Source organism: Carcharhinus amblyrhynchos, chromosome 19, assembly GCF_965287045.1.
Source record: "Carcharhinus amblyrhynchos chromosome 19, sCarAmb.v2.hapA, whole genome shotgun sequence".
NCBI lineage: Eukaryota > Metazoa > Chordata > Chondrichthyes > Carcharhiniformes > Carcharhinidae > Carcharhinus > Carcharhinus amblyrhynchos.
The window spans coordinates 28,526,438-28,543,290 of record NC_137342.1 but is presented as its reverse complement, the minus strand read 5'-3'; the positions used below and the strand labels follow the sequence as shown (position 1 = coordinate 28,543,290).

The 16,853-nt window shown below is 38.4% G+C and overlaps 1 protein-coding gene across 14 annotated transcripts in view; it reads right to left on the bottom strand.

Annotated features, from left to right (window-relative positions):
* The window catches only part of magi2a (membrane associated guanylate kinase, WW and PDZ domain containing 2a), a 720,803-nt gene extending 707,196 nt beyond the window's left edge, over nt 1-13,607 (bottom strand). For 10 of the 14 annotated variants that reach the window (XM_080207418.1, XM_080207419.1, XM_080207422.1 and 7 more), the window contains exon 1: nt 12,228-13,604. In XM_080207418.1, coding sequence (XP_080063544.1) covers nt 12,228-12,525 — 298 coding nt within the window. In that variant the 5' untranslated portion in view covers nt 12,526-13,604. Of the gene's footprint in view, nt 1-12,227 lie in introns of all 14 variants that reach the window. The other 4 variants (XM_080207433.1, XM_080207434.1, XM_080207435.1 and 1 more) reach the window with 2 other exon arrangements.
* Nucleotides 13,608-16,853: the final 3,246 nt, after the last annotated feature.

The following is a 16,853-nucleotide window of genomic DNA, read 5'->3' as shown; positions in this document are numbered from 1 at the left end:
TGTCCATGAGACAATAAAGATGCTAATTAAGCCTCTAATTAAGGTCCACGAATGGTAGTGCTTGTTGTTACTGGACTCATGTCTGGTGCTGGTTACAACAAATTAAAAATATGTACCTTATTTGCTAGTTGCTAGGTTTAATTTGTTTATTGCAAGTTTTTAGATACAGCATTTTGTTTACGCAACACCTTTATACCATCAGTAAAAGCTTTGACACTGTACTGGACAGAAAAGTGACCAAAACAGCCCTTACAGGACATTTGCTGCTTTGGCTCCAATTCTCTACTGTGTCCACAGCATCATACTGCAATAGGAAAACCAACAAAATAAAGTGCAAGTTGTCAACAGTGGAATTTATGCTCTTATGATACAAAGTTATGCTATTGTGATATTGTTGTCTAGACGGAGGTACAATGGTGTAATGGTATATTCACTAAGCTAATAATCCAGAAACCCAGAGTAATGCTCTGGGGACCAGGGATCATATCCCATCAGCAGAAAGATCTGGAATTACAACTCTAATGATGATCATGAAACTATTATTAACTATCATAAAACAAAAAACACACATCTATATTAAGTCCTTTAGGGAAGGAAATCGGCAACCCATAATGGTCTGGCCCACTATGACTCCAGACCCACAGCATTCTGGTTGACTCTCAACTGCCCTCTGAAATGGCCTAGCAAGCCACTCAGTTCAAGGGCAATCACTCAGCCAGTGATGCCCACATACCCTGAATGAACAAAACAAAAATCCCAGACTGACACTGGATCCAGCTCATTCTTCAGAACTAGATCCAACAATGCCTCCTTCCTCATTAGGCTATGAAACTCTGAATGCATTTTAGAAAGTCTTAGTCCTCTCAACTCTTTACACTATTACTGTTATCAGACATTATTTTACAATTATGAAATTGTAAGATTGTTCTAAACTGAGACTCTAGAGTAAAATGAAAGGATGCATGACAACATGGTAAAGGGGCTGTAAAAGATTAAAGAAAGGCCAATATTGTTTTACTGCGAAGGTTTAAACTGATCATACTTCGGGACAATGTCAGCAGTATCAGTGTTTACAGTGGTTAGACTGCTAGTCTCCAAAGTCCAAGGAACGTGTTGAGAATATTGGATTGTAAACAATTATGCTTTAAACTGTCCATTACTTGTAAGATAAAGCAGAGCTACAATCTCAAAGATACCTAAATTCCATGTGATAGAAACATGTCTTTCTCAAAGTCAAAGATATCCCTGAAAACTCAGACACAGACAATTTGAAGGATCAAGAGAGAGTGCACAACTAAAGGCTGCACAAGAATGCAGGTAGAATTTTGCGTTTTGATTGAAAATCAAATCTATGAAAAGTTAAAAGGAAACAGGAAGATTCACGAGCTTGGAGAGCGAATATCCATGAAAACTCTCACTCTAAGGAACAATTCTGGAATTTTCAGACTGAAAAAGGAAAAGAATAGAAATAAGCCCCAAAAGCAAAGAATCACTTTGGACAGGGTCCAGCAGAATTTAATGTCGACTTAAACAGACTGTAGCATGTACATTAAAGTGATTTTTTTTGCTGTGCTAAAAATTAAAAAGGGACAGTTGCATTGTTTAAAGAAGAAGTTGTCTACAATAATAGGGTTTATTCTGTTGATTCAGTAAAAGTCTCATGAAAGGCACGTGAAAACTTGTGTCACCCTTTCAGCTACCTTCTGGATGTTCAATTTTTTAAAAAAGGTTAACCATCTCTATGGAGATCACACATACATTTTAAAGGAAGATGTTTCAGTTTTCGTCAGTAAGTAGACTCAGGAATTAAAGGTACAGCAGCAGTATCAACCACCATCCTAAAAGAACAGACACTTAGCTTCAGAATCACCCAGAATCTATGTAATTCACCATATATGGATAAGGCATTCAGTTGGAGCTCTTCATCACATTTCTGGACATTCTTCTTCAGCCATAATTCTTTTTTCCCATATTGTAAATTATTTTTGTAGAACGCAAGTTGTTCTATTTTTCAGAATTACCCAGATTCTTCTTCTGAATATTATCAGGTGTAGCCCAGCAAGCTTTTGCAATGTGACCTGCGTTGTCACAATTCTTGCGTTGGCTATTATTTCTCCAGCATTCACTCGCTGATATGCTTGCTGTTTTGACTTCTAATGTGTGGTCTGCAAGGTGTGGTTCTTCATTCCTGCAACAAACTGAAGCCTCTTTAGCAGCCAGTTCCATCGACACTGCAATTTCTACTGCTATCTTTAAAGTCAAAACATGGTCAGTAAGCAATCTTCTTTTGTTAACCTCCTTTTGGAGCCCATAAACTAAACATTCCTGAAGAGTAACTCTTAATGACTCACAAAATGCACAATGTTGTGCCAACCTATCGTACTGAAAAATGCTGGTACAAGCAACTCATTTGCAACTTTATTTAAAATTTTAACTTCATTCATTTGCACAAAGTACTGAAACCATTCTGCATAGGAACCCCATGATTCATTTTCTTCATTGAAAGGATCCATGGCTCCTAAATGACCCACCAGTTCTCTTGCAGGAACACATGACTGGAGATTGCTCAGTAACTTTTTTCCTATCATCACCGTAATCCCCTTTATTACCCTGGAGACCACAGAGTTAAAGTATTTTTTTAAACAGCCCCAGCTGTACAGCAAAGCATCCCTTTATTAAAATACCAGACAGTACCTGGACATGCACATTTCTCTGATCAGAAAACTCTGTCTTTCAAAACCACACGAGAGTTCTTCCCCTTTTTCAACTGCATAGTGAGTCTCCTGCCCTGCTGCCACACTGCAACACGGCACAGACCCAGCAGCTTAGATGAGTATACCCGATGTTTTTATTACACTTGACCTTCCTAAACTGACACTTCAATGTTTAATCCTGTTAAAGATTCCCAGCCTTCTAATATTCGATTCAAAGTTCAAGGACCCACAATGTTTTTACCCTACTTCGGATTTTTCCTTGATGTTCTCCATGAAACAAAATACGGACTCATCACCAATCTTCGTTTTGTAATGTCTGAGCTATGTTAGGAGTTTGGGCATTTAAACAAAAAGAAAAAGATGTGAGACCGAATTTTCTCAAAAAACTCTTAATTCTGAATGGACAAGAAAACAGTAGGTTTTCTCTCCAGTTTTATCAGCGAGGTAAGTAATGGGAATTTACAGTACGCTGTGCAATTCAGCAATTGTAATGTGAATCTCACCAGTAGTGGGTGGAGCCTCAGATTGCCTAGGAAGCCAGCTGCTGAGCTCTACAGATGTCACTGCACAGGTGCACTGATCTCCCTGTATGAATTGATTGAAAAGTTAGAATGGCTATGTCTATTGTTGAGGCATTCTTTGAAAAAAAGAGGGCTAGTCTTTGACAGTTAATAATAGCTAATTTAAGAGTGGTGGCAGAAATGTTAGAAATGGACTAAAAAGGAGGTGCTCAAAAATTGGAAATAATTGGTGTATTTACTCAATAATTAAACCATGAAGAAGAAAAAGGAAGACTAGATGAAACACAATTGGCTAGAATTCAGTTACAAACGAAGCAACTTGAACACAAAAAAAGAGGAAAAACAAAGCAGAAAAAATTTAAAAACCTAAATTCAAAAGGCTTCAAGGAAAGCTAAAATTTGCTTTTAGAAAGTTTCAAGAAAGAAATGGAAATGTGAACATTTGCATTTGGATTTTAAACGGTTACAGTAAAGGAAAGGCCTTGAATTGTGAAGAAGAGGGAAGTTGAGTAATTTAAAACAGGACAGAGTTGGGCTTCAATTCATTTAAAGAAAAGTGAACAGGGAAAAGCTGATACATTTGACAAAGAGTCAAATTTAACTTCAGGATTTATCAAGGGCTATTCACGTAGTGCATAAGTTCAGTAAGGAAAGGGTTTAAATGTATTTTCTCTCATTTTAGAACATTTCTACGAAGTTACAGTGGCTAAGGGATATTTGGAAAATTCCTTACAAAATGTGAAAAGTCAGGAAAGGGATAGAGAAAGCATAGGAGGTTTAACCAACTCTCCTCCTAACAAAAGGAGCAACCAATGGTCATCTTGGACTACGGCGACTTTACATTTAGTCCCATCATAAAATTTCTAAACTAAGAAAGGTGGCTGTTATGGGTGAATTATGAATTATCCCACAAGATATAAGGGGCAGCAAAACTTTGCTTGCAAGGCCACAAAGAGGCTGGAGAGAAACGAGTTGATTGTGAAAAGAACACTAATTACAATGAAGGAACTAACAGAAATGAAAAGACAGATGCTGCTCAGAGTAGTAAAAAAGGCAATATGGAGGTTAAATATGATTCAAGGAGTCCAACATTTTACTTTGGCCATATGGCAAAGCACATAAAGACAGACTGCTGGAGGTTGAAAAAAAAAGTCAGTTAAGTTTGTAAAAGTCTCAAGTGTTTCTCCAGAATATAATTTGTTTGTGCTGTAGTTTTTCTATGTTTCTACGTAGGTAGGGACATGTTCGGCGCAACTTGTGGGCTGAAGGGCCTGTTTGTGCTGTAGTTTTTCTATGTTTCTAAAATGCTGTGCCAGTGAGTTAAGCATGTGGCAAACTGTTACCATCCAATGTATGTAATATGGGTGTAAATTAGAACAAAAGATTATAGGAGTTTTACATCTGGGGGGGAAATAACTGTATTTTTATCTGGTAAAGGGACCAAAAATATTACCATCATTAGGGATAAGGGGTCAGCTCAAAGCGTAATGTTAATAATGACATGAATTTCATTCCAGGGAGTTCATTTACATTGATACATTGTCTATCTGTTGCATTGTGTAGAGTGTTTAATGTATGTTATTGTATCAAAGTTGTCTATTAATTATGTCAATTTCATATAAGAAAGTGACCTAGCAAGATGTGAAGTGCTGCTATCGCCAGGGATGTTAGGCAAATCCACTGAAACTATATGCCAAAGAAATTAGAGACTAATTGTAATACAGTTGTAGAAAATAATGTTTCAACTAAGGATTGTTTTAATTAGCTCAGGGGATATGGGCATCGCTGGCTAGTCAGCATGCATTGACCATCCCTAATTGCCCTTGGATTGAGTGGTTTACCAGTGCATTAAGATATAAACAAAAAAAATCAAAAGCTCAGACTTCTGATAGTAAACAGACAATGAAACCTCACATTTAACTTTTTGATGTCAAAGTAGCTGGAAACAAATTGGATTTGTCTCAATTAGTCATGCCTACAAACTCTAAACCACAGGTGTCAACACAGAATATAGCAGGAGAATGCCGAGATAATGGAAAAGAGAGATAGTGTTTTAAGCCAAAATTATTTTGTGCTAACTAATGCTATTACCAGAGAACTATGAGGATGAATTTGAGTCCTAGAGCGGAAAATAAAACTTCAAAATGAGGAACCTATTGCTCGGAAAGAATTGAACAAAACCTGTGTTGAGTGAGAAGACAGAAAAAAGTTAGAATGTAAAAGAATCTAAGATAACAAAGAACATCAAGATGCTTTTTAAAATCAGAACATCAATTCTTAAAGCAGCAGAGGAAAACCATAATCCTGTATTGAAGTAGGACATAGATGGCTTGGACGTTTGGCTAGCTGAGACTGCTTTTTAAACGTTAAGATTAAGGAACCTATAGCTCTGAAAAAGAATGGTGATCCAAAGACCCAGGGTGTGATTTGCCTGTCTGAAGTCAGCTGACTTTTGGCTGCTCTCCAAATATTGGAACAGGACCGGAACATCCTAGTCTAAGTTAAAAAGTTAACGGCAATGCAAGTTTTGGTTTTCAAGACAATGCAAAAGAAATACTGAATCCAGAAGATAAAAAACATTATGACAGAATTTCTTCACCATCTAAAGTTCACACCTTCCAATATTTCAAAAGTTAGAGGGACTATCAGGAGGCAGTAATGTTGTTCTTCATACGATTAACCAAACCAGTCTAAGGATACAACTTTCTAACCAAGTACACGGAAATGCTGTAAAATTTATTTGACAAGAGAAAAGGAGATTTACTGTAATGTGTGACACAAAGTGAAGTCACTAGCAGCAAAACAAATTCTCAAATCTGAGAGAAGAACTTTAAAGCCCATTATAAAATTGATTTTAATCTTTACATGCATTTTACTGATACAGATTACATATTATGCTGCTGCCAAGTCGGCTTTTTTAATGGAAAAATGAGACAGCATGGGCAGAGGAGAATGTTACTTGTATTGTTTGTTGAAAGCTAGTTGCTAAAATGTTAAAATCTCAGGAATGAGAATGGCCAAAGACAAAAGGGTCCTTTTTGAGACAAGGAATGATTTAATTGCAGTACTTTTAATAACCAGTGCTGAATATAATGGTTCTAGGCCACTTCAAATAGGTGTAATAATTAGACTTCATGTGGGTAGAAACATTATTTTTCCTTTGTTTACCATTTATTACACCAAGACTGAGGTCCAATGCATTTATATCAAATCACCAAAGTGACTTCAAATTTTCAACATTTCAGGATAATAACAGTTAGTACAGTAATACAGGATGAAGTAAATTTAAACACCAGAATCTGGCCTCGAAAAATTATTCATAAATTTGTGTGAAAAGTTTTACAAACACTGGTAACTGATTGCTTTGGTTTTCTCTTTAGCAGATGAAGGCATAGTTGTAACATGGGCCTTCCTAGCGATTTTTCTTAAATAATACACTGCTTTTCCATTCTTTCTACCAAAGTAGGTAATCTCAGACATCCTCACATGATACTCCATCTGTCACTTTGATGCTCACTTAACCAGTACATTTTGATCATCCTCACAGCTTAATATTTAGCTTTGTATCTTTAGCAAATTTAGATGTTATACTCAGTTTTTTCTTATAAATCACTGATGTAAATATAGAGTATAAAAATATATTGGTTCTAACCAGCTTTCAGAGCCCTATATGGATTCAATTCCCACCATGACCGCTGGTGGAATTTTAAATCAATTAATAAATCTAGATCGTAAAGATTATCAAGCCTATCTCAGTAAGAGTGACCGTTAAACTATCAATTGTTGTAAAAACCCATAATACCTTTTATGGGACACTGATGAAATCTGTCATCCTTACCTAGCAGATCTTATCTGGTCTGGCCTACATGTAGGCCCACAGCAATGTTTTTGACTCTTAAGTGTCCTTGAATTTAACAATTCAGAGGACAGTCAGGGATGAACAACAAATGCTGGCTTTGTCAGCCATGCCACATCCCATGAAGGAAAAACAAAATGCCTTTCTTTTATTCCAAGTATTCTCTGTATTCAGTTCTGATTGCCAGTGTGCAAAGTCTCCTCCAATTTATGTCAGGTGCTCCATTATACAAAGCTTCTTCCAAATTAGAGATTTGCCCCTATTATTAAATGCACCACCTTTCCTCAGCCAGTGTATCTCACTTTGTGCTTCTAGGCATGTTTCCCGGTCGCGAGCTAGCTGCAGTTAGTTGAACGGCCGGATACTGTCCGCCAGGCCTGGTTCCTCTACACTGGACTGGGTGCTCCACTCCAACAACTCCCATTTCAATCAACAATTAATCAACCAAGCACCTCTATCAATGTCAGCTGCAATCAACTAGATGATGATGGGCTGCGATTGACCCATCTCTGAACCAGAGGCCTACACCAAACGAGGCTCACCTCCTTCTCCCATCCATAATGTCAGACTCACATTGTAAGTTTTATAAAATGTTTAAACTTATCTCAAATACACATCTGGCAGAGGTTGAAAAAAAGAGAACAGAATTCCATGATCTCAAAGTTGTAATTAAACTACCTAGTGGAAATTTCCCATCCTTATAAGTTGTTATATTTTCAATAGAGTTATTCAAAACTCATCACTTTAGCAATGCTTTCCATTTCTTAGGAGACAAGTTGTTGTAAGAATGTTATGTTTTGGGACTGTCCTTAACTTAAGATAAAATGAAGGAGCCAGTTCTATAACCTACCTGATGACAGTCCTAGATGAGGAGGCTATTAAAAATTAAAGGAAGGTCCAGATTGTTTTGTTGGGAAGAAGATGCACGCTGTTCATACTTTAAGGCAATAGCAGCAGCATCTGTGTTTACAGTAGTTAGACTCCTGGTCTCCAGTGTTCCAAGAGGTTATCGAGAATATGGGATTGGAAACAATTGAGCTTTAAGACATCCATTTACTTCCCAGAAAAAGGAGATAGCTAATTATCATTTCTACTTGGATACACGGCTCACGTGACGCTCACTGTCACGGAACTAGAAAATTATCCCCTTTAAAAGACTAGGGTATCCTTGAAAACTCAGATGCAAGCAGTCTGCCAGGATTCAGGAAACAGAGAGAACGTAACTAGAGGTCAAATGTCTCTGTGGTTCTTACTTCCACTGTGGAAGTATGAAATGTAAATTATTTTACACTTCAATTCTCATATCTCACTACCCAAACACAATACTATCTGCTTGATCATTGAATTGCATCCATATTTTTGAAACCAGAATTAAGGTATTTAAAGATTCACTGGAATGTAATTCCTCCAAAACGAATATCTAACTTCCCTGTAGAAAAAGATCCGCTTACAAAATCAATGTTTAAAGTATATGTTCTTATGATGAGCAAGGCATTAATTGTAAATAAAAACTATTAGAAATTTCAGGCACAATGCTCTCAAATATTTAACTTCTTTATAATCAGTAAACTAATTGGCCTGGTGTGAAATATAGTAGATTGAATAAAATGTGTCAGGGCAGCTCAGTAGCACAGTAGTTAAAATTGCTGCCTCACAGCACCAGGGACCCAGGTTCGATTCCAGCCTTGGTCTTGACTATGCAGTGTTTGCACTTCCTCCGTGTCTGCATGGGTTTCCCCTAGGGCTCCAGTTTCCTCCCACAGTCCGAAATGTGCGGCTTAGGTTGATTGGATATGCTAAAATTGATCCTAGTGTCAGGGGGATTAACAGGGTAAATGCATGGGGTTATGGGAATAGGGCCTGGGTGGGATTGTGGTCTGTACCTACTCGATGGGTGAACAGCCTCCTTCTATACTGTTGGGATTCTATAAATCATTACTTGTAGAATGAAGACTGCTGGAAAGTACAATATGGGATCCCTTCTTGTAGCTTGTTTCACCTTAGCAGCTGTAGTTGGAACCTTGTCCTCTTGTGATAAGTACATGATCTGGATAACGTCGTCCAGGACCTCTCTTTGACATGGCAACGGTAGTCTGGATAACACATCCACATTTGCACATTGCTTCGACTGTTGATGGTGGATTGCATACGTGGCCCAAGAATATCAATAACCATCTCTACAACCGAGCTGTGGTCATAGATGGAATCCCTGAGGGAGGTCCCAAATCTTGGTCAGTGGTCTATGGTTCGCCAGCAAAACAAACATCCTACCATACAGGTAGTGGTGAAAATTGGAAACACTGAAAATTATGCCCTGTATCGCAGGCCAGGAGTTTCAAAACTGTCACCAAATCAGGCACAAACTTGCCATAACATGATAATGATAATGAGTAATGGTGGCGGAGAGTCTTCAGTCACCACAACCTGTACGCTTGTGAGAGATCCATCTTCGTAAACTCCTGATCGCCAGCAAGGTCACAAAACAGGTCGTCAATAAGGGACAATGGAAATTAGCACCTCTGGCAATTGCCAGATAAACCTTACATGGGAGCTTCGTAGCGAGATTCCCCAGCATATCATTGGGGTACCCTCAAAATACAACACTGGGGAAAATTCAACATGACTGAAAATTCAAACAACATTTTTTTCTTTTTGTTTAGTGTTGTCTCCTCACATAATAAGTCCAGATTATTTACGTATATAATAAATAACAATAGTCTCAGTGATGACATTAGTGTACCTTTAAGATTTTTTTAAAAATTGTGTTCTCTGAAGTTTGTTAGCTGGCCTTTTGGTTTCATTGTGGCCCCGGCTGTCTGTTAAATGTCCTTTATTGTTATTTCAATGGCTTAAATGGGGTTTAGTTTATTTTTACTCTGGGCTTCAGTACTTTCTGGGATGTGTTTTATGACCATGCATCGTTCAGGGAAAGACAGATTGACTGGTTGTGTGTTTTGGACAGTTTTCTTTCTTCATACTGAATTCAAGGTTTCACTTTCAATGTGGTTGCTAGCTGCTGGTTTAGTGAGAAGCTATCCTGGTTGTCGAATGGAAGGTAGTTTTTTCTCTCTCTCTCCCCCCTTGGTTATTATAGATTCCGCTGGCTGGCTGGAAGCATATCTCTTGGTCTTCCTGGAGTGGAAAATCTGCTATTGGTGGTTGGCTTGCCTAAAGTCCCTATCTTCCTTGTGTTTTGGAAAGCTGTTCTGACTTCAAACTTCTGTGCGTGTCTCAAGACAACTGCAGCATCCAACCAAAGGGCTAAGTTGCAGTATCATGTGATCATTTGTATTTGCTGTGTTAAACTTGTGGCAAGGGTTTTGTTCATGGGATTTGTATGATTGGAATGGTGTTTAGTTGTTAAGGTTTATACAATATCATGGCTGTTATTTTTTCCTTGTTTGTAAAAGTTATTGCTAATTTTCTTTGTCGACATGCTAACTATATACTTAAATAAACTTTGTTTGATAAAAGATCCTTACTGAATCATTCTTGAAGTTTAGCATCTTGTGTTCACCCTAGCCAAATTCAAATTGCAAAACTTATGATCTAGGCATTCTTCATAAAACACTCTGGAGTTTCTGATCTGAATTATAACACAGCAGAGTTCCGTGGAATATCACTCACCAGGTGCCTGAGAAACTTGACTTTACCTGCCATACCTTTTGACTTTCATTGTTCAACCATCTTCCTCAGACATGTAGTTAAAGTGCACTTAACATAATTTTACAATTTTGTATCATCAAAAATCTTCTTAAAATCCACATAAACCATGCACATAGCATTTCCTATCTATCTGCAATCATTTATTCAAAGAATTATACTCAAATATGAACTACCAGTTAGAAATCTATGCTGACTGGTCTAGGTTAATTTACTTTTTCTCCAAAGAATATATTCTCCAGTAGTTTTCTAGATTATCCTTTTCTTAGTTTCTTGAAGTAGGCACCACAATTATCATCTTTAATTGCTCTAGGGCAATCCTTGCTTCTCTAAGATTTTAGAAAATAGTCAGAAATCCCAGTACTACTTCCCTAGATTTCCTCTGGATCAGCAATGCAAACAATCCACATTAAATTTAATTACTTTCTTAAAATGCAACAGCGGGTCATTGTTCTGAAAAACAGTTCTTAGCATCAACACCAGTGAAAGCGCACAGTGTAGCCTATTTTATGATAAACAAAACTGTATAAAAAATTATTTGTAAAATAAAGTTGAAAAATTTAGATCAAGTCAGTAGATAAAATATTTTGTTTACAATTAATAATCTTAGATTTATTACCTAATTTTCCATACCATTACCATCTAATCAATTTCATGCAGGACTAGTCATCACTTTAACATACAGCAGAACTTTATGACTTCAACTCTTGACATTAATCTGCAGTTATTTATCTTTAGAATTCATGAGCAAGTAATTAATGAAATATTTGATTACTTTGAGCACTCAATAGTTACAATTGCTCCACAAAAATTGTTATTTACATTCTAACAAATCAGAAAGTAAACAATGCCATTGCAACAATATGAAAATAAACACTATGCCCTGTAGATAAGAGATATAAGAACAATTGCTAATCAATGGGATAAATATTCATCACACTGTATTAATAATGTTTTGTACAGAAAATAAATCAAGATTTAACTCTGTATTCAGTCCATTACTAGTTTGATTTACTTCAAAGAACTGGCTTCATCACTCATCACTACAACACTAGGATTGAGCAAACCAATCATCTAAGACTATTCATACACTTTACAGTACTATCAGGCTTGATTTTTGTACTGTAAGGGATAACCAGTTTCAGCAATTTTATAATAGTTAAGTGTACTGTCCACTTGCAAGAATGGAAGTAAACATTGCCTCTTAAACTTTTCAATACTCAAACTATAATTCTTTAACAATAAACTGATACAAAAGAGAATATTTATTAGTATCTCCTCGCACTAGAGATTCTAAACTTAATATTTGTACAATTTTGGCCATTGCACTTATTGTCCTTTATCAGACTTAGAGGAACGCAATTTTCAATTCAGTCAGATGTTGCTAACAAAAACTGGCATGTTTCCATACTAGTAAATAGATATAACCTAATTAAGAAACCGGCAGTTAATGTTATTGGAAGATTACTGTACCTTGTTTCACACACTTTAAACGAATTGGGTCCTTGCAATGCTTGATTACAGCCAATACATCTCTGATCGTGAGCCCAGACACTGCTGTATCATTGACTTCCAACAGCAGCTCATCAGAATGCAGTTTTCCATCCTGGTAGATTATTTTGTTCTGTTTCATTTCTCCCAGATACGAGAACAGACCATTCTCTGCGCCACCTTTGATCTCCACATTCAGTTCCCCATCTTTATCTCTACATATCACAGTTTCGTGGACTTTACTCGTCCAGTGACTTTTCTTTTTTAGTACCTTGGACATCGTTGCTGCAAGCAGCAGCCTACAGAATCAACGCTTCAAAAGAGGAAAAAACGTGTAACAACAGGGGCGGGTGCACAACTAGATCCGAAGCCGGGCAGAGTTGTCAGAGGAACAGCCCGGCGGAGCCTTGGAGGTGACAACGGAACATGCAACTTTCCTTGACATAGTCATGGAGCCCGCTTAATCTTATTAGTGATGAGTCGAAGAGTGAGAGGAGAAAGGCCTTATCAATTTGCTTTTAAAATGCACACTCTTCACAAATGCTCAGGGGCGACAATGTCTCTCTCCCCCCCCCCGCGCCGTCGTCCTCTGCAAACACGCATTTCAATCCCTTCATGGGGTAAACAGCTGACACCGGCTGAGAATGACGGCGGGGATCCTCCCCCATCTCTCACAAAATTTAGAAGGGGGAGGAAAGAACAAGTATGGGTCCCGGGAAGCACTATGTGTGTGTGCGTCTGTGTGTTTGTATTCCCCGGATTTGTCCGCCTCACACGCACTCACTTCCACCAACACACGGCATCCCAATCTGCTTCCAAGTTGCTCCAACTTCATTCGTTCGCGCTGCAGCCTCGCTCCAATCGCCAACAACAACCCTAAAGGCGCGCAGGCGCAAGCTTCCCGCAGAGACCGTTAAACCGACGCCGACCGAAAGTGCTGGAAGGATAGGGGTGTCCTCGCGCGATCTCAGCGCCGGCAACTGCCGTCAGCCTCAGCAGCAGCAGCATTCAGGCGTGCTCCTCTCTTCGCAGGGTCAAAGCTGCTACCCTCCCCACCCCCTCCCACCAAGACATACAACGTCAATGGCGTCTCTCAAGTCATTTCAAATATTTCATTTAACTGCGGATATTCCCTCCTTTACTTTTGCTGTCGGTCACGTACCGATAAACGCCCAGAATTTCCTGCCTGATCTGCGTTTACAGGAACACTGGATCCGTGCAAAAGAGGAAATTGCTGAGTTAATGACTTACAGCGTGCTATATTTTTTCATGGACTTGCTATTACTCTCGTGAAAAGGAGGGTATCAGAAGGGAGACACTTAAGTTACGTGGAGAAGCTGGGATTGTTTCCCATAGTCTGAAGATCGAGGGGCTATTTATGTAGAATGGTTCAATTTTACCAGGGTCATTTATCAAGTAGGTAGGAAAAACTATTTCCATTGACAACATTCTTGTAGTGTTTGTTATAGTTTGGTAGGTTTGAGGAAGTCTTTATACACATGTGGCTTAGGAGCACAGTGGTTAGCACTGCTGCCTCACAGTGTCAGGGACCTGGGTTCAATTCCTGGCTTTGTCTATGCGGAGTGTGCACGTTCTGCCTGTGTCTGCATAGGTTTCCTCCAGCTGCTCCTATTTCCTCCCACAGTCCAAAAGACGTGCTGGTTAGGTGCATTGGCCATGTTACATTCTCCTGCAGTGTACCCGAACAGGTGTTGGAGTGTGGTCGTTAGAGAATTTTCACAGGAATTTCATTGCAGTGTTAATGTAAGCCTACTTGTGAAAAATAAATAAATCAACTTTAAATTAAAATGCAGAAAATCTCAGCAGGTCTGACAGCATCTGTGGAGAGAGAATAGAGCCAACGTTTCATGTCTTGACCCTTCATCAGAGCATGTCATTCAGACTCGAAGTGTTGGCTCTTTTCTCTCTCCCAGCTGCCAGACCTGCTGAGATTTTCTAGCATTTTCTGTTTTTGTTTCAGATTCCAGCATCCATAGGATTTTGCATTTAAACTTCAAGTTATCTGTATCTTTATTAATTCATAGAACTATTTGCAATAATACAGTAAAAAGTACAAGCTAAGAGCTAACTCCAGACTTGCTACTACATTAGGCCCTGACCCACATTCATCTGAGTGCTGGTCATATGCTTTCAGAGTGGGTGCTACTGTACCCTGTTCCTCATGAACCTTGTATGTTCTAGACGTATATACTACACTTCTTCCAATTCTTTATCCAATGTATTTTAAGTGAGTATAGTTTACCTTTTGTCTTACATTGTTATTGCTAACATACATTTACATCGTCATTAGTATATTATCATTACCTCATCTCATCCCTTCAAATTCTTGAACTCAAAGATTGAGGTAGTCTGAAGGCCTTATCACCCTTCCATGCCTCATTCGCACTACTTTCAGAAGAGCGGTAGACACTATCGCTGCTGGATCTTTCTGTAGTTTGGAGGGTGTTCTAACATCTGTGTATGTTTACATCATTTTCTTCCATTGTTTCGTGTTGACCTGCACTTGGTCGCTTCAGCTGTCGCGCTGGTTGGTGGTTGCAACCCTAACTTGAGGTGGATGAATTTTATGTTTGTCTCTTTTTTTTGCTCCTTCCGTAGCTGTATGCATCGTGGCACAGTCCTCTGATGTGGAAGATGACCATTCCTGTGAATGAGATTTATTGGGATACTCACCTCTGCATTTCGCTGCTGGCAATGGACAGCTGTGACTAGGTTTCATAATCTTTTGTGATTTAGGCATGCTGGCTGGGAGTTGAAGCGTATATTCAATGGTTGTTGTACCATCATCGGAGCCAGAAATTGAGGCTCATCGGATTGCTGGTTGCTCACTTATACATGGCTAGAGGCATCATGGTTACGCCTGGGTGGTTGGCTGGTCTGACCATTGAAGGTTTTCTTCCATCAGAAATAAGAATAGCAAACCTGCTGTGCAAAGAGTGAAGACGGTTCAGAGCTGAAGTCCCATTTAGGATACTCTTTATCATCAAAAGGGAATTTGGATACTGAAAAGGACAATTTTGCAAGACACTGGGGAACAGGAAAGTGGATTTAGTTGTATAACTTCAAAGAGCTGGCACAAGCACATTGGGCCAAATAGATTTCTGTGCTGTAAAATTCCATAAGGCTATATAAACATAAGAACATAAGAAATAGGAGCAGGAGTAGGCCATCTAGCCCTTCAAGCCTGCCCCGCCATTCAATAAGATCATGGCTGATCTGTCGTGGCTCAGTTCCACCTTCCCGCCCTCTCCCCATAACCCTTAATCCCCTCTCATCAAAAACCCATCAACCCGCGTCTTAAAAATATTTACTGAGGCAGCCTCCACCACTTCAACGGGCAGAGAATTCCAGAGATTCACCACCCTTTGATAGTGCTTTAATGTACTCTCTCTGACTAAATATTGGAATCATTCTAATATAGTACATTGAAAATGTTCCACATTTTTTCAGCTTTCACAAGTACCTTGCTGAAATTAATGTGGATTTTTTTTTCGAGTGCACAAACTGATTTAAACAATGTTGATTCATATCCTTTTTTGATGTGGGGAGCATTTATTGAGTCTGACCATGGCACTGTCCATGCATGAGATCAAAGTAAGGATCTACTTTCCCAGTTTTGAATGGTCCTGGCTCATCTTGAGTAAAGTTTGATGAGAAACTCCTAACTCCATGATCCCCTGTCCACTGCTGAATGGGCAGAGAGAGAAAATTGTAAAAAGCATTAAATGAACTGGGTTACATAGGACATCATCGCTGCAGTCACTTTAATTGCTTTCTGGTGCAAAGCCAAATAGATGTTTCCTACAAATATGTTATTTAGGAATTAAAGCATTTTTACAAAAATGAATTAGAAATTAAGTAGCACTGCAACCCAGCAGAGCAACTACTTTGCAGATGGATCATTTCCTATTTTCCTACCATTCATCCTATTTTTATAGCAGTATTATTACAGACATGATACTAGCATTGTTAATTCTATCACTTCAGCTGATCTGGACATAGGTTGAAGAAGAATCTGATTAAATTAGAGAATTGACGTGTTAAATATTGTAATGCTTATATTTTTAAAATGTACATTTGAAAAATTATGGCACATTAATATTTATTTTTGTTTGAAAATGATGATAAATTGTTCTACAAAACATTAATGGATATCTAATACCACAATAGCGCAGGAGAACTTTTAATCTTAGATATGCAATTTTTTGGAGGTACCAAGCAGAAACCGTGTAGCAGATGAAAAAGACTATCGTTGTGTGCCTCCCAAATGTTCCAGACACAGTTGCAAGCCTTTTCAACCACAGGAATTGCTTGTTACAGAGAGTCTGTAATAGAAGAGGAAAATGGCCTTCAAACGCTATAATAATAAATAACTAAACAACATGTATACTTATTCATATTTGGAAGCATTTTACATACATCATATTAGAAGGGCTTCCTCCATAGAAAGGCTTGAATTTATATGATGCCTTTTATGACCAAGACAGCTCAAATATTTTATGGACCACAAAGTAATTTTGAAGTGTGGTCACAGTTCTAATGTAAGAATGAAGCGAATAGATTAGAAGAATTGAACATCTCAGGGAA